General features: G+C 53.8%; 2 protein-coding genes across 2 annotated transcripts; both read right to left on the reverse strand.

Annotated features, from left to right (window-relative positions):
- Window positions 1–1,242: 1,242 nt before the first annotated feature.
- On the reverse strand, window positions 1,243–15,799 carry LOC149855512 (lipocalin-15-like). Its single transcript, XM_090022581.1, has 7 exons — window positions 15,704–15,799; window positions 10,692–10,831; window positions 10,081–10,151; window positions 3,749–3,859; window positions 3,069–3,170; window positions 2,820–2,841; window positions 1,243–1,297 (listed from the first exon to the last, which is right to left on the reverse strand). The coding sequence occupies exons 1-7, from the start codon at window positions 15,797–15,799 to the stop codon at window positions 1,243–1,245; spliced, it is 597 nt and encodes a 198-aa protein (XP_089878707.1).
- Window positions 15,800–18,424: 2,625 nt separating this feature from the next.
- On the reverse strand, window positions 18,425–26,314 carry LOC149855513 (lipocalin-like). Its single transcript, XM_090022519.1, has 7 exons — window positions 26,099–26,314; window positions 25,011–25,150; window positions 24,239–24,315; window positions 21,041–21,154; window positions 20,510–20,611; window positions 19,353–19,378; window positions 18,425–18,601 (listed from the first exon to the last, which is right to left on the reverse strand). The coding sequence occupies exons 1-6, from the start codon at window positions 26,195–26,197 to the stop codon at window positions 19,353–19,355; spliced, it is 558 nt and encodes a 185-aa protein (XP_089878645.1). The 5' UTR covers window positions 26,198–26,314; the 3' UTR covers window positions 18,425–18,601.
- Window positions 26,315–26,746: the final 432 nt, after the last annotated feature.

Here is a 26,746-nt window from a genome sequence, read left to right on the forward strand (position 1 = left end):
GCCTCCCCCTTCCCTTCTCTGGGGTGGACACTCCCCACTACTTACACGGATGGACAGAGGGGTTTAGCCCTTGACTGGGCCAGTTTCAGCCCAGCTTTAGCTGCAGTGACTGCCCACACCCAGTGGTTGCAGTGGTGAGGAACCTGCCAACGCTGCATTGGCAAAGGGGAAATGGGCCTGTGTCATGGTGTGCATTAGCCTCTGTGTCGGGGACAGCCCCACCTCATTCACTCTTACCATTATAACTCAATGGAGGGCTCTTTTCTTCGTGAAGACTGAGGCAATGTAGCTGTTGACTAGCTCTGCCTTCTTTGTATCTTCAGTTAGGAGTTCCCTTCCCACTGCCTTGTTAACAAAGGGCACACAACTTCCTTGGTCCTTCTTTTCTAGCCAACTTCCTTATAGAGCCTCCTGTTGTCCTTGACCTCCTCTGCCAAGTGCAGCTCCTTCTTTATCTTTGCCATCCTGATTTTTGTCCCTGCAGGTTCTTGCTATTTCCTGGCCTGCGTCCTTGGTGACCTGCCCATTCTCCCATTGCCTGTCTGCTTTCCTTTGGGTATTTGGTTATTTTAAAAGCTCCTTGTGCTGCCACATTAGTCTCTTGCCCTTCTTCTTGTGCTTCCATCATGTCAAGACAGTTTCCTGTCAGGCTTCCACTACTGTGCCCCTTAGACGCTCCCAGCCCTCCTGGGCACCTTTATCCTTCCATCTGTCCTCCCAGGACACCGTGCCCATTAGCTCCTCGAGTAGGACGAACTCCACCTTTTTGAACTCTAGCATCCTAATCGCAGCACAGCTCATCCAATACAAGACGGCTGCAGGTGTCTGACAGGGACACACACACAAGCAGGGAGCAGGAGCCCTGGAGGGGCTGAGGGGACAGCGCTGGGTGAGGGGAAGGGGCACTGAGGATCAGGATGGATGGGCAGGTGCAGGTGAGGGTCCGGCAGCTGAGGGAAGTTTTGCAGCTGTGTAACAAGCTCCTTTTAGTACCTTTCACAAGGAGGAGGCCGGAGGGTCCTGTAGGAGGGATCAAACAGGCCCTGCCCTTGGTGGTATGTAAGGGAAGGGTGCCAGCTGCATCGACAGCAGTGTTCCAGCAGTAGAGGAGGACAGAGCTCCTGCCCGGGGCTGACACCATGAGTAGGCTTGGGGGAAGGCTAGAACAAGGAGGCACTTGGCTAAGGTCTGATCAGGACAGAGGGAAGGAAATGCCTGGTTAGTGCAGTCAGAAGGCTTTGATCAGTATTTTTGCTCTAGTCCCAAGAGCGCGATGGAGAGCAGTGATGCTGAGCAGCTACAGGGGGGCAGGAGGGATGAGACAGCTGTACTGTGGCATAGGTCAGTGCTGCAGTAGCTGGGGGGGAGCAGGGTATGGCATCCTGAGAGGCTCTGGGGGGCACAAACTGGCTTCTGAGCTGCCTGAGGGAGGTGAGAGCCTGCTAGCCAGCCAGGCCACAGCCACCTCCTCAGTGCAATGGCTGTCTGCCTCAGGCCCCACCTCCAGTGAACTCAGTGACATGTGGTGCCAACTCCCTGCCCCCTGTCTTCACCTGGCTCCCACTCCTGCCTCCTCTGCTCCAATCACTCACAGTCCCAGCCAGCCCCTTCCCTCCCCTGCCTCCTACACCATAACCCTTCCCCTCCCGGACACTGTCATAGTACGGGGAGACCAGAGGGGCGAGCGCCCTGGGCGCCAAAGCGAAGGAGTGCCAACAGGCAGTGCCCAGCCAGGGTGAGGCATGGGACGGAGCTGTAAGTGGCTCTACTGGGGGGCATGAGGACAAGGGAAGGGTGCCTTCTGCCATTGCATGCACTCCTGAGAAATCATTTGGGGACATCTGCCCCCCAGATCTGAGCGTGGCGCGAGGGCTGCTGCTGTGGCCTCTTCCCCAGGTGCCAAATCTTTTTGCTTCGGCACTGCTCCCACAGGCCCAGCCATGTCCTCCATCCTTCTGTCAGAGCATCTCTGCCTGGCGCAGTGTCGCCTGCTGTGCAGAGATCTGGCTTGGGGTTGCAGTCATCCCGGACTGAATACAGCCCATTGAAGCACTCAGAAATCCTGCTCCATGTTATCCCATCTGAGCACTCTCATGTGTCTGTCCCCCCGAAGTAACTTCCTGAAAGCTGCTAGAGGTCAGCAGGGAAGAGGCCCCCTTGAAAGGTCCCCCAAGGGCTCCAGGGCCCTGAGATGCACAGCAGGCTCCGGAGCTGCTCCCGCCTTCCCCAGACAAACGCACGCGGCTCTGGAAGCAGGTTCTGCATCTGCATCTATTTATTTAGCGGTGAGAGGACGGGTCCCTTGCGAAGCAGTATATGCTGCACAGCTACCTCCTGGGGTGCAGTGAGAGGGAGCAAATCCCTCCAAAGGAAGTGGAGAAGGAGAGTGAGGAGGCGCCAAGCTGCAGCCTGGATTTCCAGATCACTGATGCTTCTGTGATCCAGCCGCGGAGGCTGGAGGAGCTGCAGCCGATGGGGTGGCTCCCGTTTAAACACTGTAAGACAGTACGAGTGATGAATACCCGGGCAGAGGGGACAGTGGGGATGGGCAGAGAGGCAAGTGCACTAGGATTTATTAAAACAGTCCAGTCTGGATCACAACAGCCCCATCCTGACCAGGGAGCCATGCCAAGGCAGTCCAAGTGCCAGCTTTCCCAGGCACTATTGCTGCGGGGACACATGCCTCTCCGTGGAGACTTACTGCAGGGCAGAAGAACAGCAAGCACCCGCCTCCCCATTCTTGACCCCCAGTCATCAGGCTGGAGCCTGGCTACTCAGATAGCCCCAGCTCAGTGGAAACCCAGGGATAGTAAACTCACCCAAGGGCCTTGGCACACAGATCTGTAAAGAGAAAGAGAGAGCTGTCACTGCTCAGCGTAAGCTCATTGCTCCAGGATCTTCTCAAAGGCAGAGAGAAATGTTGGGGATCTAGAATGGCCCAATCCCTCTGGGATCCTGATCAGCAAATCCTGCCACGATGCATGCGTCATGGCCAATGGCATCAGTTCTTTTCCAAATTTAGCTGTGCAGATGGGAATGGAAAAAATCCCCAAGCAGGCAGCAGTTACCTGACTTGGGCAGCATGACCATCATGTCTTTAGTGAGGCCCATGGTTGGGTACAGCTCCTCGAACCTCTTCAGGGCTTCAGTGTCCACTTCCTGTTTTCTGCCTGCAGCCAAAGATCAGAATTAAAGCCAGGTGTTTCCAGCCTGTTATGCAGCACGGCTCGGCTGCGGCTGGACACATGGACACAATCCTGACCAGCTACAATGGGAGAGGTTTCTAGGGGATGGTGTGGGCATGGGATCAGCTGAGGGCTAGGAGAGAAAGGAAGGTTCTCTGTGAAGACCAACAATTAGATGTAGAGGACCAGGAAGCCAGCCTGATGGACACCTCTACCAATGACCACCCGAGGGGCCCCCCTTGATTTTAAGCATTCACCCCTCAGGTAGAGCACAGAGCTGAGCTAGAAGCTTGACCATGAGTCTTCCTTTGTATGGACCACCCTTATGTGCAGCTCTTTGGGGCTGGCTCACAGGAGGTAATTCAGGGAAAGCATCTGTGAAACAGCCAACAGTAGGGAAACGGTCATGGAAACTTCTCAGCATTGCTTTACGAACCAAGGCCCTGTCTTACTAAGCCACAGAAAACAGGTCAGCTGCCAAAGGGTAGCCCCAAATCCCCTCCTCACCCACATCTCATGCCAACATCATTTTCTCAGGTGGGGACCATTCTCCCAACACTTACTAAAGAGCTGCAGGGTGATGCTGGTCTCGCCACCCTGGTCCTTGAACATGTACACGATGGCATAGTGATTATAGTCCGTCTCCACCACACGCATGTCTCTCTTGGCCATCTCTGAAAAAAAACCACAGGGTGTTCAATGACAACAATGTCTCAGCTCCTCTCCTAAGCAAACAGGGGCCTACAGCTACCTGCTGGGGCTGGCACTAGGGTGATGAGAACATTGGACTGGTCCCATACCCTGCACTACTGCTGGGCTGCTGAGTAACCTGCTGCCTGTAGTGTATCTCAGGGTGGTAAATGGGGCACCAGTCCAAGGCATCTATATAGAAGGGGTGCAAGAATAGCAGCTGGCATTTCTGCTGTCCAGACCACTGAAACTGCCATCACAGGCTATGCTATAGTCACCACCCAGGGTACAGAACCGGGTCTCTACCCAGAGCACATAATTTCCCTGCTCTGTACCTCAGTTTTTCCTGCTGTAGAATTGAGTTATTTATATTGGTTTCTCTCTCTATAAAAACACTTGGAAAGCTAAGATGAAAAGTTATACATAAGAGCTAGGGTATTTTGTTTGATTACTGTGTGGGTACTAGCTGGTGGCACACAGTGGCACTTTATTTGCAGAATTGAAGCAATTTGGGGCAGCTGTCATCCAGGAAGGCCCCCAACACCTTCCTTATTTTAACGTACACCCTCAAATAGCCAGGATCAGGCACTTTCTAATAGTAAAAGGGGCATCTTCACCACCCAGCCTTGTTAGTACCACTTGGTTCTCTGGCTACCTTAGTTGGATGACATGTGCTGAAACCAGAGAGATCACACCTGTGCTTTATGGCTGCCGGTGCTATTGGCTCTGACCAGCCTGGCTGAAAATACAGCTGTTTGGATTCATTATCCAAACCAGACTTTTTTTTTTTAAAGGAAAAATTTCTGTGTCCCAAATCAAACCAGCTTAATCAATTCCAAATTTGCGAGTCATTCAAGAACCTTACGTGGCCCTGCTACTAGCAAGCATCCTCCACCCCAGCTGGGGTTTCATATACTCCCAAATTCTTTGACAGGCCAGGCATCCTACGTGCAGACCCAAGCCTGGAGGCTTGAGGTTTGGATGCCCCTGAGTTTTGCTTGCCCTCAGCCATATGGCTGCAGGAGCAAGCTAAGGAGGAGTCTCCCATTTCCATAAAGTCAGTGTGCAGCCAAGATCTTCTCACTGGAAGTGAAAGTGGGAAGCTAACTCTGTTTTACCTCAGTCAGGGTACTACCCCCCTGCCAAGAAAGTGGTTTTCCCCTGCAACTAGGAAAACCACTTTAGTAGTCATGGTATCTCCCAACCCAGACCTCTGAACCAGGTGTTGCACAGGGCTCGTTTAAGCCTGGATTTGCAAAGCATGCAGCCAAGTGCTTCATGTGCACTAACAGTGTATGGTGGCAGATGCAGGATCCTGGTAGAATGGCAGCACCTGCTAGTTTCATAGACTTCATAGGCATTAGGGCTGGAAGGGACCTTGGAAGATCTTCGAGTCCAGCCCCCGGGGCAGGACGTCAACAGGGGTCATAGGATCCCAGCAAGATAAACAACCAAATTTACTCTTGAAGGTGTTCAAAGTAGGTGCTGAACTACCTCCAAACCTTGGGGGCTCAGAGAGTAAAGAAGTTTTTCCTTATGTCCAGCCTGAAATGGTCCTAGAGGAGTTTGTGACCATTCGACTTTGTCATCCCTTGGGGTGCTCTGGTGAACAGACGTTCTCTCAGATCCTGGTGAGCTCCCCTTATAAACTTACAGGCAGCCATGAGATCACCCCTCAGCCTGTGCTTTTCCAGGCTGAAGAGTCCCATAGCTCTCAGCTTCTCATCATAAGGTCTGTTTTCCTGACCTCTGATCATGCGCGTGGCTCTTCTCTGCACTCTCTCAAACTTCTCCACATCCTTTTTGAATTGTGGAGCCCAAAACTGGACGCAGTACTCCAGCTGTGGCCTCACCAAGGCCGAGCACAAGGGGAGAATGACGTCCTGGGATTTTCTTGAGAAGCATCTATGGATGCCATTCAGCATGTTGCTCACTTTCCTAGCCACAGCATCACATTGATGGTTCATGTTCATCTTGTGGTCAATCATAACCCCCAAGTCCCTTTCATCCGTAGTGCTAGCCAGCGTAGCACCGCCAAGCCTATAAACATGCTGCCGGTTTTGTTTCCCAAGGTGGAGAACCTTGCATTTTTCGGTGTTGAACACCATCAGGTTCTCGTCCGCCCATTTCCTGAGTATGTCAAGGTCAGCCTGGATCGCCCTCCTGTCCTCAAGTGTTGATGCTTTGCCCCAAAGTTTGTTGTCGTCGGTGAATTTGGCCAGTCCGCTTCTGACTCCAATGTCCACATCATTGATGAAGATGTTGAATAATATAGGCCCAAGGACAGAGCCTTGAGGGACCCCTCTGGTCACAGCGATTGACTTCTATCAACCACCGCCCTCTGACTCCTGCTGTGGAGCCAATTTACCAGCCAGCGGATCGTGGTGAAGCCAAGGCCACAGTTGACCAGTTTTGCAAAGGGGTGATCATGGGATACCAAATCTAAGGCTTTTTTAAAGTCAAGATATATGACATCAATCTCCTCTCCCTGGTCCAGGTGATAGGTCACCTGGTCGTAAAAGGAAATAAGATTGGTCAAGCAAGACCTACCCACAACAAACCCGTGCTGGCTATCCCTCAGGATGTTGCCATTGGCCAGTCTGTTAAGAATGGTCTCTTTCCTAATTTTTTCTAAAACCTTCCCCAGAATAGAAGTCAGGCTGATGGACCTGTAGTTTGCCGGATCCACTTTCCTCCCTTTCTTGAAGATAGGCACCACATTGGCCTTCTTCCAGTCTTTGGGCACTTCACTAGAGTGCCAGGAGCTCTTGAAGATCTGAGCCAGGGGCTGGGCTATGCTCTTTAAGTACCCTGGGGTGTAAACTGTCACTTGAAGGTAAACTGGCTGACTTGAAGGTGCCCAGCCTCCCAAGGTGTTCCTTCATAAGGTCAGCATTGATGGAGGGTAAGGAATCTCCCTCACCCAGGCCTTCCCGTCCCATAATGGGCAGGGGCATCCCATGGGACTGGTGAAAGACCAACACAAAGTACCCATTTAGCAAGCTAGCTTTTTCCTGGGCATCAGTTGTCAGTTGCCCCATCTGGTTCAGCAGGGGTCCAATGTTGCCCTTGCTTTTGCTCCCCACATATCTAAAAAAGGACTTTTTATTGTCCTTGATATTTGTAGCTAGTTGGAGTTCCATCATAGCCTTGGCTTTCCTGGTTCGCTTCCTGCAGGTCCAGACCAGTGCAGAGTATTCCTCCTTGGAGGTGGATCCAGTCCTCCATCCTTTGTAGGCCTTTCTTTTTAGACACAGGAGGTTGGCTAGTTCCCTGAAGAGCCAAGGGGGCTGCTATGCCCTTTGGTTGCCTTTCCTCCGAGATGGGATAGACTTTGCTTTTGCATCCAGGATTGCTCCCTTGAGGAACAACCACTGAAGTCGAGGACTTCTGTATTACTGACTGACTTGCCAGCTTTATGGTGGGTGGTGAAAGTGATCACTTGTGGTCACTGTCACCCAGCTTCCCTTCGATCATTAGGCCACTGATTAGGTTGTCCCTGGTTGCCAGTACCAGGTCGAGCAGCGCTTTACCTCTCGTCGGTCCGTAGACTTCTTGCGTCAGGTAGAGCTCATCCACACATGTGAGGAAGCTTTGCAACTGTTCAGATTTGGTCAAGTGATCCTCCCATGAGATGTCTGGGTAGTTGAAGTCTCCCATGACAACCATACACCAAGAGCGTGCAGCCTCAGCCAATTCCCTAGTGAACTCCTGGTCAAGCTCTTGACCCTGGGTAGGGGGTCTGCAGTAGACTCCCACCATTGTGTCCCCTGTGCCATGTTCCCCATGAATTTTAACCCAGAGGGTCTCCAGTCGTGCACTCTGGGTGCCAATGTCAGCTTGCAGGGACACGTAGTTTTCCTTGACATAGAGAGCTACACCCCTGGCCCTTTTGTCCACTCGATCCATCCTGTACAGGGTATAGCCATCTGTACCTGTGGCCCAGTCATGGGTGGAGTCATACCAGATCTCCATTATCCCTATGACATCATAATTATTTGCGTTTAGCAGGGGGACAAGTTCCTCCTGTTTATTCCCCAAGCTCCTGGCATTTGTGTACAGGCAGGAAAGTGTCCCCCTGGGGGCTCTTGCCTTGCCCACAGATTGTGCCAGGGCTGGGGCAGGGGTGGGCTCCCTTAAGTGCCTTGGTCTGCTGGCTTTGCAAGAGTTGCTCAGCGGGCCAGCAGTGGCAGTAGTTCCCCCATCCCCCAGCAGGCTTAGTTGAAAGCCTGGTGGAACAGGTCAGCCAGTCTGGCTGAGAAGAGCCTTTTCCCCAGGGGAGAGAGGTGGAGGCCATCTCTTCCCAGCAGCTCGCTGCCTCTCTCACTAAAGAGCAGACTATGGTCGTGGAAGCCGAAGCCTTCCCGATGACACCAGCACCGCAGTCTTTGGTTCACTACCTCAATCCTCCTCTCCCTCCTTAGCCTGTACCCCAGAACTGGGAGGATCGAGGAAAACACCACCTGAGCCCCCAACCCCTTAAGCCCCACTCCCAAATCCCTGTGGTGCCTCATGACCTGGCTGGGATTGCTCTGAGCCATATCATTCATGCCCACATGGATAAGCAGCAGAGGGTAGTGGTCAGTGGGCTGGAGGAGTTCAGGGATCCTCTCGGATACGGGCTCCTGGGAAGCAGCAGACTTCCCGGGCTAGGGGGTCGGGGTGGCAGGTTGCCCCCTCAGTCCCCCTCAGGAAGGAGTCTCCCATGAAAAACACTTTGCGTTTTGTCTTAGGGAGAGCGGGGGTGCTAGTTACAGTATCGTCTGTGTTGCCTGCAGGAGCTGGCAGCTAGGCAGGCTCTGCTGGGGCTGCAAGAGGTTTGTACCTGTTGCAAAGCTCCAGTAGGGCAGGGGCCTTGGTGCGGCGGGCCTTGGCGCCCTTGACCACCTTAGTCCAACCCCGTGGCTAGACAGTAAGGGAGGTCCCCAAGTCCTCCCTTGTCCTGGAGGGAGACTGTGGTCTACCCTCTGCACAGAAGGGCCTGGCAGTAGCAGTCGATCTGCTCACAGTCCCTGGTGGCACACAGTCTCCGGGCTGCGGCCTGGAGCTCCTCCAGCGGGCATGCCAGAGACCCCAAAAGGGAGCAGACCCCACAAGGGGAGGTGGCCATGCTCCCAGGCCCCAGAGCCTGAAAAAGGGACAGGCAGCCCGCGCAACTGCGAGCCAGGGGCTCCGGCCACGTCGAGCCTGGGACCATGGGCTCCGTTGGGGTGGAGGCCCCTGAGGCGCCAGAGGAGGGGACCACAGACTCTGAGGGGACGCTCGGGTTGTGGCGCGTGCCCATCCTCATGGTGCTGCTGGTTGGCCGGCTACGCCTGGGACTGCCTTCCCTAGGACACACTGGCAGGGCCTTGGGCCCTCCCGCTGGCCCTCCTGCGCAAACTGCGTGCTAACTCACGCGCTGGGCAGACAAGTGCGCCTGTTTGTGGTCCTGTTCAGGACGCTCCGGTCATGCGGCTCCCTGCGGGCTGAGCCAAGTAGGAGCTGGGTCAGGGCGAGACCCTCCTTGGCTCCACTCAGCCGCCTCCTCTCAGCTGTCGGGGGTTAACCCTCCCCCACCACGGCCCCGCTTACCTCTGGCTGTGCTGGGGGTTGCTGGGAGTTGCTGGGGGGCAGGCTTCTGGAAGCGGAGGCGCAGCGGGCTTGCACCCACACGTGCCTCACCACTCCCAGAGCCTGAGGTCAGTTTGCCTGGCCAGTCTGCAAATCTGCCTGCAAAGCTTTGCTCACTGGTGCACCATCTCACGGCATGCACCTGCATGTGTTCTCATATAGTATGGACAACCTGCCCCACCCTGAGACCCTGAGCCATGGCTCACAGAAAGGAGACAAACCGCTGCTTGGGAACAAAGAAGTTGAAGGAACTACTCCTCACCCTTATGCCTCTGCAGAAAGGACTAGCAAGGAGGCGGGAGGGGATCTGTGTCCCATCCTCTCTGTGGTGTCCCTGACTGATGTTCAGCTTTGGCAGGGTTGTTCCCCTTAAACACAGCATCCTCTCCAGCCCCTCTGAGGTACCACATGTGTATGCTGTCCTCAAGCTACTGCTGTGCCTGGAGGCACCATCCTGGCGTTGGGCACAGGAGCTTTGAAAGTACACGAACAGCAAGGAGCAAAACAAGGTAGCTGAGACCCAAAGAGCCCCCTGCCACCGTGCACCGTGATACCTGGGAAGGGAGGGGGCACTAAACAGCCGGGGAAGTACCTGAGTTGGTGTAGTGACCTGGTTGCCCAGTGCTCTTCAAATGCATCTCTAGTTTCTGACAAGCATCTGACCTGGGAAAAAGCAATGGGAAAAGCAAGGTCAGGCTAAACCAGAACCTGGGCCACTCAAAGAGCTGGGGAGAGCCTAGTTTGCCCAGGTAACAGGCAGACCTATCCTGGCAATGGGAGGGCAATGTGTGATCATGGTGGGAGGCAGAGGTGAGTCTGTTCTGACTGGGTGGGGGGATGTGGTTTTGCTAGAGGGGAAAGCAAAGCCCAGTGGGAGTTTGCTGGCATAGTGTAAAGACAGGTGTGAGCCTGTCTTGACCTGCGCGCTGCAGGATAAATCAAAGAAGATTCCTCCTGATTTGAATTTCATCTTATTTTCACTCTCCCAGCACCTCATCCCTACCAGGAGAACCCATCCAGGATGAAGGCCCAGCTACAGATGAGGCACATCAGGGAAAGCCACAAGAATATCTCCCCCACCTTAGCACCAAATCAGCCTCAACCACTGCACTATAGTCAGCTTTCTCCAGGCTGCTGACTGTGCCAGGCCCCAGGAGAACCACGTGTTGATGGGTCAGGTCAGCAGGCTACAACTGTACTCACAAAGGGAAGCCAACGGTTAAAGTTAAGTCATCGCCTGGCATTGCTGTGATGATGGCAACAGACGTCTTCATGATTTCCTTCATGCTCAGGAACACAGGGCAGTTGGAGGCAGCAACCACGATGTGCCATGTCCCTGTAAACTGCAGAGAATCACTCAGGTGAGATCTTGCGAAAGCAACTGCAGCCCTCGCAGTTCCCAGCAGAAGCCCCTGGCTGTGCGGCAATGAACAGGCAGGAGCCAGCACCCAGGGAGGCTTTCCCAGCTGGTCTGTTGCTTGTTAACAGGCTATTGTGGTAGTAGAGCCAAGCCACTGTGCTATAGGGTTTGCTATGGGGAGGACAGAAATGCATGCAGCATATCTGTGCTGCAGCTGGGCCCTGCCTCCTTGTGACAGGCTATCACGCATACGTCCATGGCCTCCATCTCTGTGGTGTCCAAGCGGTTCACAGTCATTACTTACTACATTGACCCTCATGCATCTCCTTCTAGTGGGGCAGTGCAGTAAGCTTCATTTCACAGGCAGGGAGCTGCGGCACAGAGACCCAGACCCTTCAAGGTATTAATCATTTAGCTCCCTGCATTTCCAAAGGCAGATGGTCCATCACACCTGGGAGAGTTAGGAGCCTGATGACTTTTAGCCTCTCTAGCATTACTTGCCCAAAGCCTCACCAGAAGCCTGTGGCAAAACCACAGTTTGAAAGGAGCCTTTCAAGACATCTGTATTGTACAGCAAATGAAGGCTTTGGTCAGCAACACTTTGCTATCTCCCACCCCACCGAGCAACCTGTGCTAGTGCCATTCCTGCCGGCACGGAAAGCCCAGCCAAGACCAGAGACCTGTTGTGCACAGACACATGGTTAGAGTTGGCTGGTCTCAAAGGGGCCTTGCTTCTACCTGCATCAGGTTTGCATTGTGACTCCAGTGAACAAACTGCACATACCCAGTGATATAAAGGGCATGGGAAGTCCACAGGAACCTGGGTCTCCTCTTGCAAAGGAGCCATGCTCACCCTGGGTGTGGGAAAGCAGCTCCTCTGCAGGCATGAGAATGCTCTGGGCTAGGCTGGGAGATCGCTTGCTCTCTGGGAACTAGCAGTAGGCCAGCAGTCCCTGCCCACACTGCTGCTAGAAAAAGGATGCGTTGCTCAAGGCCCTTATTTAGTGTAGACATAAGACACAGCTAACCGACCAGCAGTGTTCAGAACAGGGCCTGGCTCCCTGCGGGTCCAGCTGGGTGCCCTTCAACTCAAGCCATCAGACAAGGCAGGCTGGCAGCTGAATGTCCATCCCTTCTGATTGCTGCTTCTCTAGAGCCTGCACTTCTATTTTCTGTTTTCTCTTTACACCTACTATGTTGTCAGTGGGCTAAGGTGAGCAAGGCACATATACAAGACTCCATGAGCAGTGTGAGCATCCTCCACCTGGGTCACTATGGACCAGGAGCTGGGCAAGAGCACCTTGTTTCATACCCTCTGGCTGCCTCTGGATTGAGACATTCTGGGCTAGGGGTGGGGAATGTAACACCCACACACACTTGGGATGTGAGTGGTCATAGTTTCATAGTCTGTAGGATCAGAAGGGACCTGAGCAGATCATCGAGTCCGACACCCTCCCATGGCAGGAAAGAGTACTGGGGTCAAACGACCCCAGCAAAGTGTTCATCCAGCCTCCTCTTAAAGACCCCCAGGGTAGGAGCCAGCACCACTTCGCTTGGAAGTTGGTTCCAGATCCTAGCCGCCCTGACCGTGAAGTAGCGCCTCCTGATGTCTAGTCTAAATCCACCCTCTGCCAGCTTGTGACCATTACTTCTAATCACTCCTGGCAGTGCTCAGGGGAACAGGGACTCTCCCAATGCCTGCTGGTCCCCTCTAACTCTGAAGTGCGGTGCCCAGAACTGGACGCAGTCCTGCAGCTGCGGCCTGACCAGTGCCACATAGAGGGGGAGGATCACCTCCTTGTACCTGCTTGAGATGCACCTGTGCATGCATGACAAGGTGCGGCTGGCCTTCCTGACTGCGTCCCCACACTGCCGGCCCGTGTTCATCTTGGCATCAATGATGACTCCAAGATCCTTTTCTGCCTCTGCACTGACAAGAAGGGAGTTCCCCAGCCTGTAGGTATGGTGCTGGTTCTTCCTCCCCAGGTGCGGCACCTTGCACTTGTCAGTGTTGAATCCCATCCTAGTCTTGTCCGCCCACCCCTGTAACCTGTCTAGGTCTGATTGCAGCCTATTCCTCCCTTCTAGCATCCCCACATCTTAGTGTCATCAGAAAATTTGAACAGGGTGCTTTTTACCCCCTTGTCCAAGTCACTGATGAAGATGTTGAACAGCGCGGGCCCAAGGACTGAGCCCTGGGGGACCCCACTGCCCACATCCCTCCAGGTCGAAAATGACCCATCCACCACCACTCCCTGGGTGCGGCCCTCCAGCCAGTCAGTGACCCATCTTACTGTGTGGGTGTCAACACCACAGTCCCCCAGTTTCTTAATGAGAACGGGGTGAGAGATGGTGTCAAAGGCCTTCCTAAAGTCCAGAAAGACTACATCCACTGCTGCCCCTGCATCTAAGGATTTGGTGACCTGGTCGTAGAAGGCCACCAGGTTGGTCTGACAGGACCTGCCACTGATGAACCCGTGTTGGTTGCCCCTGAGCATAATCTCCCCTGCTGGCCCCTCGTGGACATGTACCAGAATAATTCTCTCAAAAAGCTTGCCCAGGATCAAGGTAAGACTAACTGGCCTATAGTTCCCCGGGTCCTCCTTCCTCCCTTTCTGGAAGATGGGAACCACACTGGCCCTCTTCCAGTCCTCTGGCACCACACCAGAGCACCATGAGTGCTCATACAGCCGTGCCAGGGGTCCCGCAATGACCTCAGCTAATTCCCTCAGCGCTCGGGGGTGGAGATCATCCGGACCAGCTGATTTAAATACATCCAGTCCCTCCAGAAGTTCCCTGACTAGATCCTCCCTGACCCTTGGCCTAGGTGCGCCTCCCCTGGGGCCTGAGGGGGGCCCAGTGGGGGGGGTGATCTGGTCCCTGCTCAGGAAAATGGAGGCAAAGAAATTGTTAAGTAGGTTAGCTTTGTCATCTGGTGTGACGACCAGATTTCCTAGCGTGTCTTGCAGGGGCCCCACATGACCCGGTCCCTTCTTTTTGCCCCCTATGCATTTAAAAAAGGACTTCTTGTTGTCCCTGATCTGGGTAGCTAGTCCTAGTTCCATCTCTACCTTGGCCTCCCTGACTGCCCCCCTGCAACCCCACACAACCGAGGTATAGTCCTCCCTGGTGATGGCCCCTCCCTTCCATTGGGTGTGCATCTCCCTTTTAGCTGCTGGCCGAGTGTGTTTTGGATTTATTTTGTTCTATTTCTTGTTTGTGCTGTATATTTTGCTTCCCATGGGACTGGAGAGGACCACCTCCTATCCCCCTTATTGTGTCCAGGCCCTTTGTCTTAAGTTTCCCTCCAGGGAACCTGTGGATCTAGTATGGTGACTCTAGCCACTTCACCAGGGGCTGCTGACCGCTTCTGAAATCATGAACAATGCGTGCCCCTGGCGACTGGCGGGGCATGGCGAGAGTGGAAGCGCGGCAGTGGGAGCATGGCAGCGGTAAGCAAGGGAGCTCCCACAGACACTGCTGGCACTGCCAGCGGGGAGGTGGGAGGTGGCGAGTGCCCACCAAGGGTCAGTGACCACTCATAGCTGCTGCCAGCGGCACCTTTTTGTAGGGGGTTCACCATCGTGCTCGGGGGGTGCACATGCACCCACATGCACCCCCTATGCATTGCCACTGTTTGAAATGATTGGTCTGCATCATCAGTGTTCAAATAATGCCTGTTTCTGGTTGGAAGCAAGTGATGAGGTCAGAGAAGTTATTTAAGAGTCAGGACACTTGGTCTGGGGGGCTTGCTTCCTCCAGCAGGCATCTTGGACAGACTCGAGCAGAGACCTCAGGCTGCTGACTACATGAATCAGTAAGGATGCCTGAAAACTAGTTTCATAGTTTCTAGGGTCGGAAGGGACCTGAACAGATCATCAAGTCCGACCCCCTGCCCTGGGCAGGAGCGAGTGCTGGTATCATAATACCCCAGCCAGATATTTATCCAATACCCCAGGCAGGTATCTAGCCAACTAGATAGAAAGTTAGATATAAATAATTTAGATGTGTATTAAAGGGTCTCTAAACTTAATATTTAATGAAAGGCTCATTTTTTTCTGTATTGCTCAAGGTGTTTTGCTATTCTCTTGAACGTCCTCTGCTTTCTACCCAACCCCATTCTCTTTCTCTGATCAATAAAAAGCTATCTGACTCAACACGCCTAGCTGTGGATGCCTGAGGGGAGAGGTGTCAGAGATGCATTTCGCTCCTAGCAGCTTTTAGCTGATTATTAACTAATTCAGGCCTACCTGAGGATATCTTGGTGGGGAAGGGCCCCAAGGCTATAAGGAGCACCCAGAGATATTACCAGGGGGCAAAGCACTGTCAAGGCTGACTGGGTCTGTGTATCCCGGGCTGCACAGAGCCCTAACTGAGACCAGTGCCCGGGTGGTGGCGGTATTACCCCAGGTTTACAGGAGGTCTCCAGGAAGGGGGCAGCTGGATGTAGGCTCCCCAAGGGAGACTCCCAGAGCATGGTTTTGGGTGTGGCAAGTGAGGTGGGTGGCTCAGCAGAGTACTGCCCCCTACCGTCTCACCACACCATCCATTTGTTGTCTATAAGGATTCTACTCTGCAGGGTCTCTGGGTTGGGGTGGGCCCAGGAAGCAGTGGAGAACTTGCCTGTGGGGGCTGGAGGTGGCCCAAGTCCATGGTTCCAAGTCACTGAGTCAGCGTCTTTGAGTGTCTCCCCCACCCTGCTCTGCTAAGGGTGTCCTAGAGAGTCAACTCTTGTAACAGGGGCAGCTGCAGGTACCAAACCAGCAAAAGGGAGTGTCCCTCATAGATCCAGGAAGACATGTTCACTGGCATTCACCCTCCACCCATGTGTCATTGCATCTTCCCTCTCCATTACCTTCTTGAGATCAAAGTCTGGTTGGACAGGGACCTCTGCCTGGGTCTTCAGCACACAGAGCAGAGCCAGCCCAATGTTCAACAGCATGGCCTTCATCCTCACAGCGCTGCGCTCACACTGAGAATCTGCAGGTGACTTGAAGGACCACGCCAGCTTCCACATGGTGCACAACTTTATATCCCTCTTCAGGGGGCAGGCCAAAGCCACCACCACAGTCACTTCTGACCCCCCACCAGTGGTTTGTGCAACAGGTTATGTAAGAGCACTACTGATATAATTATTCAGGGTATTAGGTGACAGCATTAGCTGGGTTTTGTCTAATTCCTGAACCACAACTAAATGAGGGGTTCTCAGAAGCATCTAACAAGGAACAATCTCCTTGGATGCTGTGAAATAGCAGCTCGGACCACAGAACTTTTGGATTTTGAGGCAGCTAAAACCCCATCAAATAGCAGAGTTATGATCCAAAAGGGAAGTGCAAAGAGTCCTTTGTATGCAAGTGTAAATTAGTGTTTCTCTTCTGTTCCGGGATGCCCCGATCTAAGCAAATACAGTACGAATGAATAGTGGTGCTGTTAGACAAACTGGCATTGTTGTCACACTGTACCCCTAGGGATAGGGTCAGTGGCAGGGATGGACCCTGGGACATTTAGTTCTAAAGTCACAGGCCTTCAGCAGAGCTCAAAGACCAGGTTTTGTTGGCTAAGGTGGTAGCAGGCAGGACCCAGCCACCACTAGAGTGAGAGAAAGCATCTCACAAACTGGGCTTCCTCAGCCCATATCTTTACTGACAGAGACCCCCCCAGCCCTGGTTTGATGTGGACATTATGGGGACTGAGATGTTTGCACTGTGCAGAGCATTTGCACTGGGCATCTGGTGCTGAGTCACACACGCAGTACAGGTTGCCCCAACACCCAATGAAAGGAGTCTGACCCTTAAAGTCTTTTTTTAAATTGAAGTTTGAGATGATCTTGTGACATTTAAGAAGAAACACTGAAATCATGAGAGTCCTGATGAAATCCCCAAGGCTGGCAACACTGCAGACCACGCTCTAACACTGGTGCAGAGGACATCTGACTGCTCAGGCCACACCACTGCACTGCAGCTGAGGCTGGGGCAGCTGGCAGTAAAGCCCACAGCTGATCCAGGAGGCTGCCCTACAGGGGCCCGGATGGCCACCAGCCTCCCCCTTCCCTTCTGTCTCTGGGGCGGACTCTCCCACTCACTTACGCTGGACAGGGGTTTTAGCCTTTGATTGGACCAGTTTCAGCCCAGCTTTAGCTGCAGTGACTTCCCACACCCAGTGGTTGCAGTGGTGAAGAGCTTGCTATGCTGTACTGGCAAAAGGGAAATTGGTTTTTGCTGCCCTTAGTTCCCTTCCCAGGGGCCTGTGTCATGGTGTGCATTAGCCTCTGTGTCGGGGACAGCCCCACCTCATGCACTCTCATAACTCAACAGAGGGTTCTTATCCCAGAGACAGGGTTTTGCCTGTGGCATCCCAAAAGGGTCAAAATGAGCCCCTGCTTTCCATAGACCCTTCCTGACCAGTTCATAGTAGCACCGTCTCCCCCTCTTTTTCCGCAGCACAACTGGGGTGAGAGTGATCTTCTCTTACCATCATACTTAAGCTCCTCCAATTGCTCCCATATTTACCATCCTCTGGCCCCCTGTAAGCTGGGCTGTGGGTCCAAGTGGTTTAGGAATCTCAGCATGGCTCTAGGAGGCAGACGTGCCAAGCCTCGTTCTGGCTAAGCATAGTCCCAGCCATGCTGACCGTGTCCCTCCTTGGTCAGGCAGAGGAGTCTAAGGCAGCTGGGCAGGATGGCTCCTGAAGTGCAGCTGGCTATAAAGCTGGTTTTTGCTACCAGGATAGCCTGATGGGCTGTTTAGATCAGGCAAATGTTTAACTATGTTTATCTACTAGCCAGGCAGTGCTATCATCTCCACCTTAGAGATGGGTCACTGAGGCACAGGGGGACTTGCCTGAGGTCACACAGAAAGTCTGTGGTAGAGCAAGAGTCTCAACCCCCCTCTCCCCGGCCTCTTAACCAGGGGACCATCCCTTTCAAGCTGAGGCAAGGACGGGAGTTTAAAAGCTGCCTATCTGGTTTCAGTGGGTAGCAGCAGCTGCAGAGCACAGGAATGCTGAGCTCTGCCACAGTGGAAGCAAGATAAAAGAGATTCACCTCTGCTGCTCCCTGCCCCTTCGCCTGGCGACAGGTGAACCCAGGGGTGCGGAGAAGGTTTGCCAGATGGTAGGAAGGACATCGCACACTGGGACTGGCCTGAGCCCCATCCACACAGGCTGCTGAACTGAACTGTCACCCCCTGCTACTGGCTTTTGGTCACTGAGCTGCACTGGAAGCAGGACCCTGGAAGTAAATGACCTCACTGTCCAGTCCTGTGGGAAATGATGGTGAAATGAAGATGTCACTCCCAGGTGCCAGGCAGCCAGGACACAACCACAAGCATGGACTTGGCTGGCAGGGACACTAAGCCCTTGGCATCATGCGCACAACAAGACCCCCAAGCAAGGACTGAAGCAACACTCACAGCCAGGGCTGAGAGCTGAGGATCAATCCCAAAGGAGCTGTTCCTGACAAACTCGAGGCCAATGCTGTATGAATCTGATGAGCTGGTCTCTCAAAGCTGCGACCATGGGAGACCCCTCAGCACCTGCAGGTCCTTGAGGAAGCCAGCAAAGGAGACAAACAGCCTGGTGTTTTACATTTAGGTTTAATCAGGGGGCAGGGGGATGTTACCGAAGTGCTAAGCCAGGTGGCTCACACGGCTATAGGTGCACAGAGCTGTGTTGGGGTGGGAAGGAAGGCTGGTGGGTTAGCAAGTCATTTTCTCTCTTGCAAGAAAACCTGGATCAAGTGTCTTGCTGCTTCTGCCTGGAAGGGAAATGCTGCTTAGTTTTGCCTTGACAACATTGTGCAACCCCCCAGCCCTGCACCAGCAGTGCAGCCAGCAGTCCTCCCACAGTCCAGCCAGGGCCTAGGGAGATGCAGGGCCTAGCTGCAAGGGCTGGATTAGTCTGTGAGCCTGAGACGAATAACAACAGAGTCCGGCTGTGTCCAGCCTGCTCCATGAAGAGAGCCCTTTCCATTCATTACAATTAGGGCCTGTCTCTGCTGTGCTCTCAGGGGCCCCTCCCAGTCCTTCCTAAGGGGTCAACCCAGAACCCCATTGTAATTCCAGCCCATGGAGGGGTTGATGAATGCCTTGCAAGTTGTTGCATAAGCTCAGTTGTGTGAGTGTCTGTTGAGACAGCCAGACCATACAGAGGTGCTGCTCCTGCTAGGATTGGGCCAAGAAGTGGCTCTCTGAAGCAGGTGACTCCCATCCTCACATGGAGGTAGGGGACAGAGACCAGTTCTCTGGGCAGAGGACCTAGGGGAAGAGCTGAATAGCACTGAGAGAGGAACTCTGGGAGCAGCCCTTGCTGGAGCAAAGGTTAACCTAAACATTAAGTGAATTCCTGTGTCAAAAGCAAGGCCCAAGAGAGGGTAAATCAGGACTGGCATTGCAGCAGTGGGAATGGCTTCTGCTTAGAGGCACTTTCTGAAGTCCCAGCCGGTGCAGACACCCCTGTGGTGTTGTCTTGCCAGAAACCACAAGCCCTTAAGGAAACGTCCAGCTCACCTAAACAGCAACTTCCATGCATTGATCTGGGGAGAGAAGACAGAGATCAGCTCCTGCGCACCCGCTGCGCAGACCCACCGCTCAAAACCTGCCTTGACAGAGCCTGCCTAGCACCCCCTCATCAGTCCTCAGGACAGGGACTGTGCAGCCAGGTGTGCTGCAGTTCTCAGCCATCCCGGGTAGGCCCTGTGGCTCCAGAGTTGCAGGGGGGCATAAGCCCAAAACAAAGTGCTGTCTCTCACTGGGAAGGGAACTAAGGGCAGCAAAAACCAATACAGGGGCCACTCTGTTGGCAAGGAGCTGCCGTGATACTACAGTGGGACACAAGCAGCTAATGTCCATTTAAGGCCATGTGGGAGAAGCCTCTTCTGTGGCCATTAAAAGGGTGCACATATTCTGGTCACAATCAACCTGAGAGTCCAGCTTAGCCTTTAATTGAAAGAGTAGGAGGTTGGACAGGGCTGAGAGGCACCAGCTGAGCTGTGGGGAAGAAGAGGAACCCAAGCTTGGACAGCATGGGTGGCACAGGGTTGTGGATTGAGACTGAAGGGCATCAGCAATGCTGGTAGGGGCAGGAATGGCTAGTAGAGGGCTTTTTGGTCAAACTTGAGGAAAATCAGGAGACAAGAGGGTTGCAAGCTGGGATTGAAGGGTGCAGGATGGGCTGGGGGGTGGGATGTACTGGTGTGGAGGATCTGGGTGGAGGACTATTGATGAGCCCAGGGTTGGAATAGCAAGAAGACTTCAGTGCTTTGATAATGCTATTGGATACTAGCCCCTTATTTGCACTAGCCCAACAGGCCTGTTCTCCTTTTAAGAGCCAACTTTATGGATAAACAGGGAAATCAGCCAGGGAAGAGTCAGTTGCAGAAGCACTGAGCTTCCTCAGATCCTGCTAAAGGCAATGGGAAGTGTAAGTGTTCAGCACCTTGAGAATTAGGCAATGTCCAAAAGCTTGTACATGCCCAAAATGATGCAGCTATCAATTTAAGTGTCTGTATAGGCAGACGCCAGGGTCATTGCGCTGGGGTCTGGGAATGGAAGGCAGAGCTTGTGCAGCGCACACAGGCGGAGTGAACCGAGGTCTGACTCCCGCGCTGGGCATGGAATTTACTCCATTGTCCTCTGTGTCCTTGTTACAGGTGACCTTTTCTTACCAGTTTTTGGCAGGATGAGAATGGCGTCCTCTGGCAGCCCCTGCCCCTTGGAGAACTGGATGAACTTCTCCAGCTGTTCGGGACTCAGCTCCTTAGTTCTGCCTGATCCAAGGAAGCAAAACACTCCAGAGTGAGCATGAGCCCTTCATCTCAGAAGGAAGGGAAATAAGTAGCACCATGGTCCGGTACAGTCCACCCAGCTGCACTGGTGACCCCAGCATGCCCTTGGGTGGCAGTACTTGGTGTGCTGGGGACAGGCTGCTATGGGAACTAGAGAGAAGTAGAGGGTCTCCCAGTGTCCGGCATCCTCCTGAGCAAAATCCACTGTATAGTCATCTTTGTGAGGGACCCCAGGGCTGGCATCCAGCCTTCTGGCTCTGCCAATTGCTTCCCAGAGCATTGGGGCTAGAGCTGAACATGCTCTTTCTGTGGGAGATCCTGCCTCAAGGCCGGGAGGGGGGCCCCAGCTAGAAAAGACACCCAAGAGGCAGGGCCAAGGCAGCAAGACTTGCTCTCCTGGCCCAGACGTACCGTAGAGCAGGACCATGGTGAAGGTGTTGGTGTCCTTGACTTTCTTGGTGTACACCAGAGCATACTCACTGTAGTTGGTCTCCACCACGCGGATGTCGTGCTGGCTGCCCCAGCCTGAAGGGGCACAGACAAGGAGAACATGGCTGAGACAAGCAGAGATCACATGCACCCACCGCCTCCCTTTACAGTTGCAGCCGGAAGCACCTTCCCCAGCTTGTTTTATGGCTGCCCTGGCAAGGGTTAATTTACAGCTTGCAGGGGGTTAACTGCCTGCTGTGATCTCTTCCCTGGGGCAGCAGGAGTCACAGACAGGGCTTGGGGGTTGTGGGGCCAGAGGAAGCAAAGGACATACATGAAAGCAGCCAGCTGGAGTCCCAGGCAGGGACATGTCCATGGGCAGTGCTCAAAACCTGGCTCTCTCTGTTGCACTTGATATTCATGGTCAGACCTCTTTGATCCTTTCGTATGAGGGAGTGGGGAGCCCTGGAGAACCCCCCTCACTCAGCCTCACTTCCCACCACCCCTGTCCATTCACTGCAGGGTGAGCGCTGGCTCACAGACCTCTGGCATCACCATGCATTCCTGCTGGCAGGGGAACAGCCTAAGGCAGCGCTTCCCAAATTTTTCCTCACCCTGACCCCATTTATGACCCCATTTCCTCAGCATGGCCCCTTGCTCCCAACCTGCAGCACTCCCTGAGGTGCCCCAAGGCCAGGGCCTGCAGTCCGCTGCCTCCCCCAGCAGTGCTTGAGCCCCAGCTGCTGCCCACAGGGCATGGCAGCTGCTGCAGCCAGAGCAGCACAGCTGAAAAGGAGTCCGTGGGGGGTAGGATGTGGTATGCTTGCTCTGGGCTTAGGGCTCCCCACCACACTGCCTCCCCTTGGAGGCTCCATGGGCCAGTAGGCAGGACCCAGCACAGGCGGGAGCACCACGCTGCCATGGCCATCAAGCTGAAGCACCCCCTGCCATCTAGCAGTGGGGGCACAACTCTGTGCCACTGCCGTGCCTCACCTTGGTGACCATGGAGTCACCCACTGGGCCATGGAGGCCGCTCCTACCTGGAGCTGGTCCGGCCCCACTGCAACCCCACACCCCATGCCCCGCTGTGGGTGCAGAGGCACATGCTTCCCTGCCACATCACCTTTGCTCCCCCACCCCAATGCCTTGCCTGTGCCCCCTCCTCCCACCCCTATAGACTGACCTGGAGGAAGCTGCAGGAGCTGCTCTCCATAGCTGCTTGGATGCCATATGCATGTGGGCGTGCACATGCATGTAGCACCCCTTTCCCCTGATTGCCCTTGCCTGCTCCCCCCAGTCTCAAGCAGCCCCTTGCAGGCTGGAACTCTGCCAGTGTTACCCTGCATTTTCCCACATTTTTTTCTGGTAAAGGAGGAAATCCACATTTTTCCACAGTGAACAGAAAACCCGGATTCCTGTTTTTCATGACCCAGCCTGCTAATGTTGTAACCCTATTGGGGGTTGCGACCCACAGTTTGGGAACCGCTGGCCTAAGGCCTATGCCTGGAACGTCTGCAGAAGAGAAGGGTCACATTGTTGGCTACTGTGAGCTGGCATGGATGGTGGTGGCGCAGGGCCCAGGAGCACCCTTGGAAGAACTGCTTTGTGGGCTGAAGCGGAGAGCACCCAGTTTTCTCCAACTGGACATCTGGGTCACTGACTCCAGCAGAATGCAGCCAATTCATCACCTGGGGACCTGGCACAGGCAGACGTAAAGTGCTATGGGGAGTTGTAAAATGCACATCAGGTTCCAAGCCCTGGGCAGGATCCATCAGACCTGTGGGCACAGCTCCATGACTGTGACTTAGTTCTTGCTGAGTGCAACAGGCAGCTGGATGCTAGCCCCACTCTGGGTCTCAGGCCCCCAGCACCAAGCCCACTGGGCTCATCCATCTCAATCCCCACCAGCAGGTTCAGCTACATGCAATCTCATTCATTTTCCTTAGCAGCTGTTGTCTGTTCATATCCCTTCCACTGATGCTGCTGGGCAGAGGTCAGAGCATGGAAGGGAAGAAAGCAGGGGAGGTCTCTCCTCCCTCGAGGGACAAAGAAAGGAGAAGCTGGAAAAATGGGAGAAAAAGAGTAGCAGGAAAAGCAGAGAGTGAGAAGAACACTACTGAGGCTTTGGGTTTATCCAGTGCTCTCCATGTTTCCCATAGCACCTCCCCAAGGCAGAAAGAAGGGAAAGCCAAAGGACCAGAGAATTGCTGTCAAGAGACCTTAGGAGATCAGCTAGTTCATCCCCCTGCACCGGAGCCCTTACAAACAGGGGCCTGAGGAAAGACAGAAGGAAAGCAGGAGCAAGAAGAAAGAAGTAGGGGCTTCTGGCTACACTCCTTCCTGCTCCCAAGGTCAGATGGAGAACCCAGCAAGGAACCTCACTATGTGCACATCCTCCCTGCATTCCTGAGAGGCTGATTTAATTCATCCTGTGACTCAGTTTAGGCTGAAAGTGCTCAGTCCCTCTCAAGATCAGGCCCTATAGCTCTATGCTACTATCCTTGGCCTATGTCTTATTCTTGGGAATTACCCAAATCCCTGTTTGCCAGCTCTGGGCTCTGTGCTGTGGATCAAGGGTGGCATGGGTCACACTTTGCTGCTTCCCTGCACCAACATTGATCTCAGTTGTGCCCTTGTTTGTGTTTCTGTCTACAAGAGAAGGTAATATTTAGCTCTGAATACATAATCAGGACCCTACTCCTTGCTCTGCTCAGCAGTCTGAGCTGTCCCATCAATCTGTCACAGCCTGGGGGGTTCTGATGGGATGAGCTCCTTAGTCACTGAGCTGGTGATTTTATAGGGTCTTACTTGCCTGAACGGACAAGGATCCCGCAGTCTGGCTGAGGCTGATGCCCTCTGCCAAGAACCTTGGCATTGCCCTCTCCCATTGTACTTCAGCATCACATAATGGCAATTAGACACGTATTCCTGGAGCGCTTGCCCAGGCTGAGGGTTCAGTTCCCTGCCCTGTAATCTGTTTGCTCTGATTAGTAAGTACCAGACCTGCCAAGTCCTCAGGATATACAAACTGCCTGGGACTCTGTTAGCAGGAAGGTGCCTCGAACATGAAGAATAGGGGTTTATCTGATGGCTTCCAGCCATCCTGCCCAACAAGGGCCGTGCTGTTCTGCACCCAGACCACAACCTCACTCAGGGTATGGCCAATGAACGTTTACTCACGCTGGCTGGTGTAGCTGAATCGGCCGGGCTGGTCTGTCTTGATGTAAAGGCTGTTCCTCTTCTCGCACCTATCAGACCTGCAGGGGCACAACAGGAGACAAAGAACAAGAGCCGGAAGCTCTGCCAGGGCTCTGCGTGCCACCAATGCCTCAGGCTCCAGGAGACGGCCAAGGCTGCCCCATTCCTGGGTTCTGCTCCTGTTTGTGACCCTTGAGCTTGGGTCGGGGAGCTCCTCTGACTTCTACATTGCCACCACTGAACTCCACCAGCACAAGGGAAAGCTGAGTCAAGCCCTCAGTGCCCTTAAAGGCAGCACATCCTGGGCTGAGGAGAGACCCTAGTGTCTCCTACATGGCATTCCCTACCCCAACAGCCCTCATACTCAAGCCTCCAGCTTCCCCAAGCTTCCATAGAACTGGATGAAGTCAGGATTGGGCCTCAAGTGACCTTGGTGAGCTCCCCACAGACACTGTAGGGAAAGTTGAGGTCCCCCAAGATCCTTCTGCCTGACTCATTCCCATCCTAAGGGGAACAATTCTAGAGGCATCAAGTCTGCATCACTGCACTAAACCCACTCTAAGACATCCCAACACTGAGCCTGCTTGACCAGGGGGCCCACCCTTGGTCTCGCTGTGGGTGTCATGACAGATGCAGAAGAGGAACATAAGAAAGGGCACCCCTGGCCCCACTGAGCCCCTCTGGGGGAGAAGGGCAGTGGGTTGTCCCCCCTCCTGGCACTGACAGCAGCACTCCCTGATGGCACCTGCCTTACTTGGGGTAGGTGCTGGTGACATCCAGGTTGCCTTCTGGGGTGGACTCAATGACAGTGGTGCACATCTTCATCAAAGCCTTCTTGTCCTGGAACCACTTGGCGTTGGAGGCCAGACCAATACTGTACCATTTCCCTGTCAACTGCACACGACATCCTCTCACCACAGCAATAGTGGCACCGGCAGTACACGTAAAACACTGGGCCTCCCATCCCAGTGTCCCAACCTCTAACAGGGGCCAGAACCAGCTACCTAAGAAGATGAGGCAGGAAATTAGGCCATTATGGAATAACCAACTCTTTCTTTTCCCCCTCTCAGCTGGGATTGGTGCATGCACAGCAGTGGGAGGTTCTTGTTCTATCTCCCATAACTGTTGGTGCTCTCTTCAGCACTACAAATACTTTGCTTCAATTAAATCATGGGGCTGTGAGTTCCACCAGCTAATTATATGAAAAAGATTCCTTTAATCACTCTATATGGTGCATTCCCTTCCTGTTTCCATGGATGCCCCTAGCCCTACGCATAGGAGAGAAGGACCTGGCTTGTATGGGTCTTCCTATTCAGTATCAGCTGCCAGCACTGCCTATGACAGTCTGCCCTACCAGCTTTAGGGATATTGCTGCTGGCAAGATTTTGCTACTGGTACAATAAAGGAAGGGGATGCTGCTCAGGGAATCCAGGCACAGAGGGGAAAGACAATACGCACCTCCCTTCAGCCACTACTGTAGCCACAGGCCCTAACTGAAGTCACAGCCCCAACCCACATTCAGCCCAGAATCTGAACCCAAATCCAGATGTTCCAGCTGCCCTACAATGGTCTGATGATACCTCAAGTCCCCCCAGTATGCTCTGAATAATGGTGCTGGGGAGCATTCAGTATCCACACCCAGTGTGGGACTTAGATTCCCAGCTGGCCCACCCCGCCATCCAAAACAGGCTGAACCAATCCTGCCTCTTTCCACTGCCCTGCCTTCAGCAGCTTCTGGAATCTGGCCCAGCTCCAACCCCATCTCTACAAGTAGAAGGAAGGGATTTGATCCAACACCCCCATAGCAGGCTGGAGCGCAGGATTGTCTGGGGGCCACGTTACCTTCTCCGGCTGGAAGTCAGGCTGCACGGGGACATCCTCCTGTGCACGCAGCGAACCGATCAGGGCCAGCCCCAGGATGCTGAGCAACGCTGTCTGCATGTTTCTGACTCTTCTCACCCTCACCTCTGTGATCCTGTGGAGCTGAGCTCACTGGAGGGCTGTGCACAGACGAGGCAGGCTGTGCGTGTGAGTGCAAGAGACACAGCCAAGCCCCCTATTTATTAGCCAGCAGGCAGTGCAATATCCCAGAGGAGGACAGTACTAGCAAATACCAGCCCCATCTCTCTCCTGCTGAGCTAGGTTATGCAAGAGACAAAGAGCGTGAGTGAGCTGGGACATCCAAAGGGCAAGCTGGGGGCTGGGCCAGGCAGGGGAACCCACAAACCATTCCCTGCTGTTCATTTTAGCCATCTGCTTCTAAATGCCAGAATTCGTGCAGCAGAAAGAGTGGATTGCAGCCAGTTCTGCAGCTGTCTCTGCCTCCATGGAAAGGCAAACTGGACTTGGCCAGCAGAGAAGAATAAAGACAAGTAAAACAACCACATGAGCAACAACAGCACCACCAAATCTTTCCCTAGGGAGGAGTGGGGTGAAGGAATCAGATTGCTCCTGCCTGACTCAGGTGGAGAGTTTACCGTACTTCTCCAT

The sequence above is a fragment of the Crocodylus siamensis genome, chromosome 11 (genome assembly GCF_052110815.1).
Source record: "Crocodylus siamensis isolate JL-2025a chromosome 11, ASM5211081v1, whole genome shotgun sequence".
Classification (NCBI taxonomy): domain Eukaryota; kingdom Metazoa; phylum Chordata; order Crocodylia; family Crocodylidae; genus Crocodylus; species Crocodylus siamensis.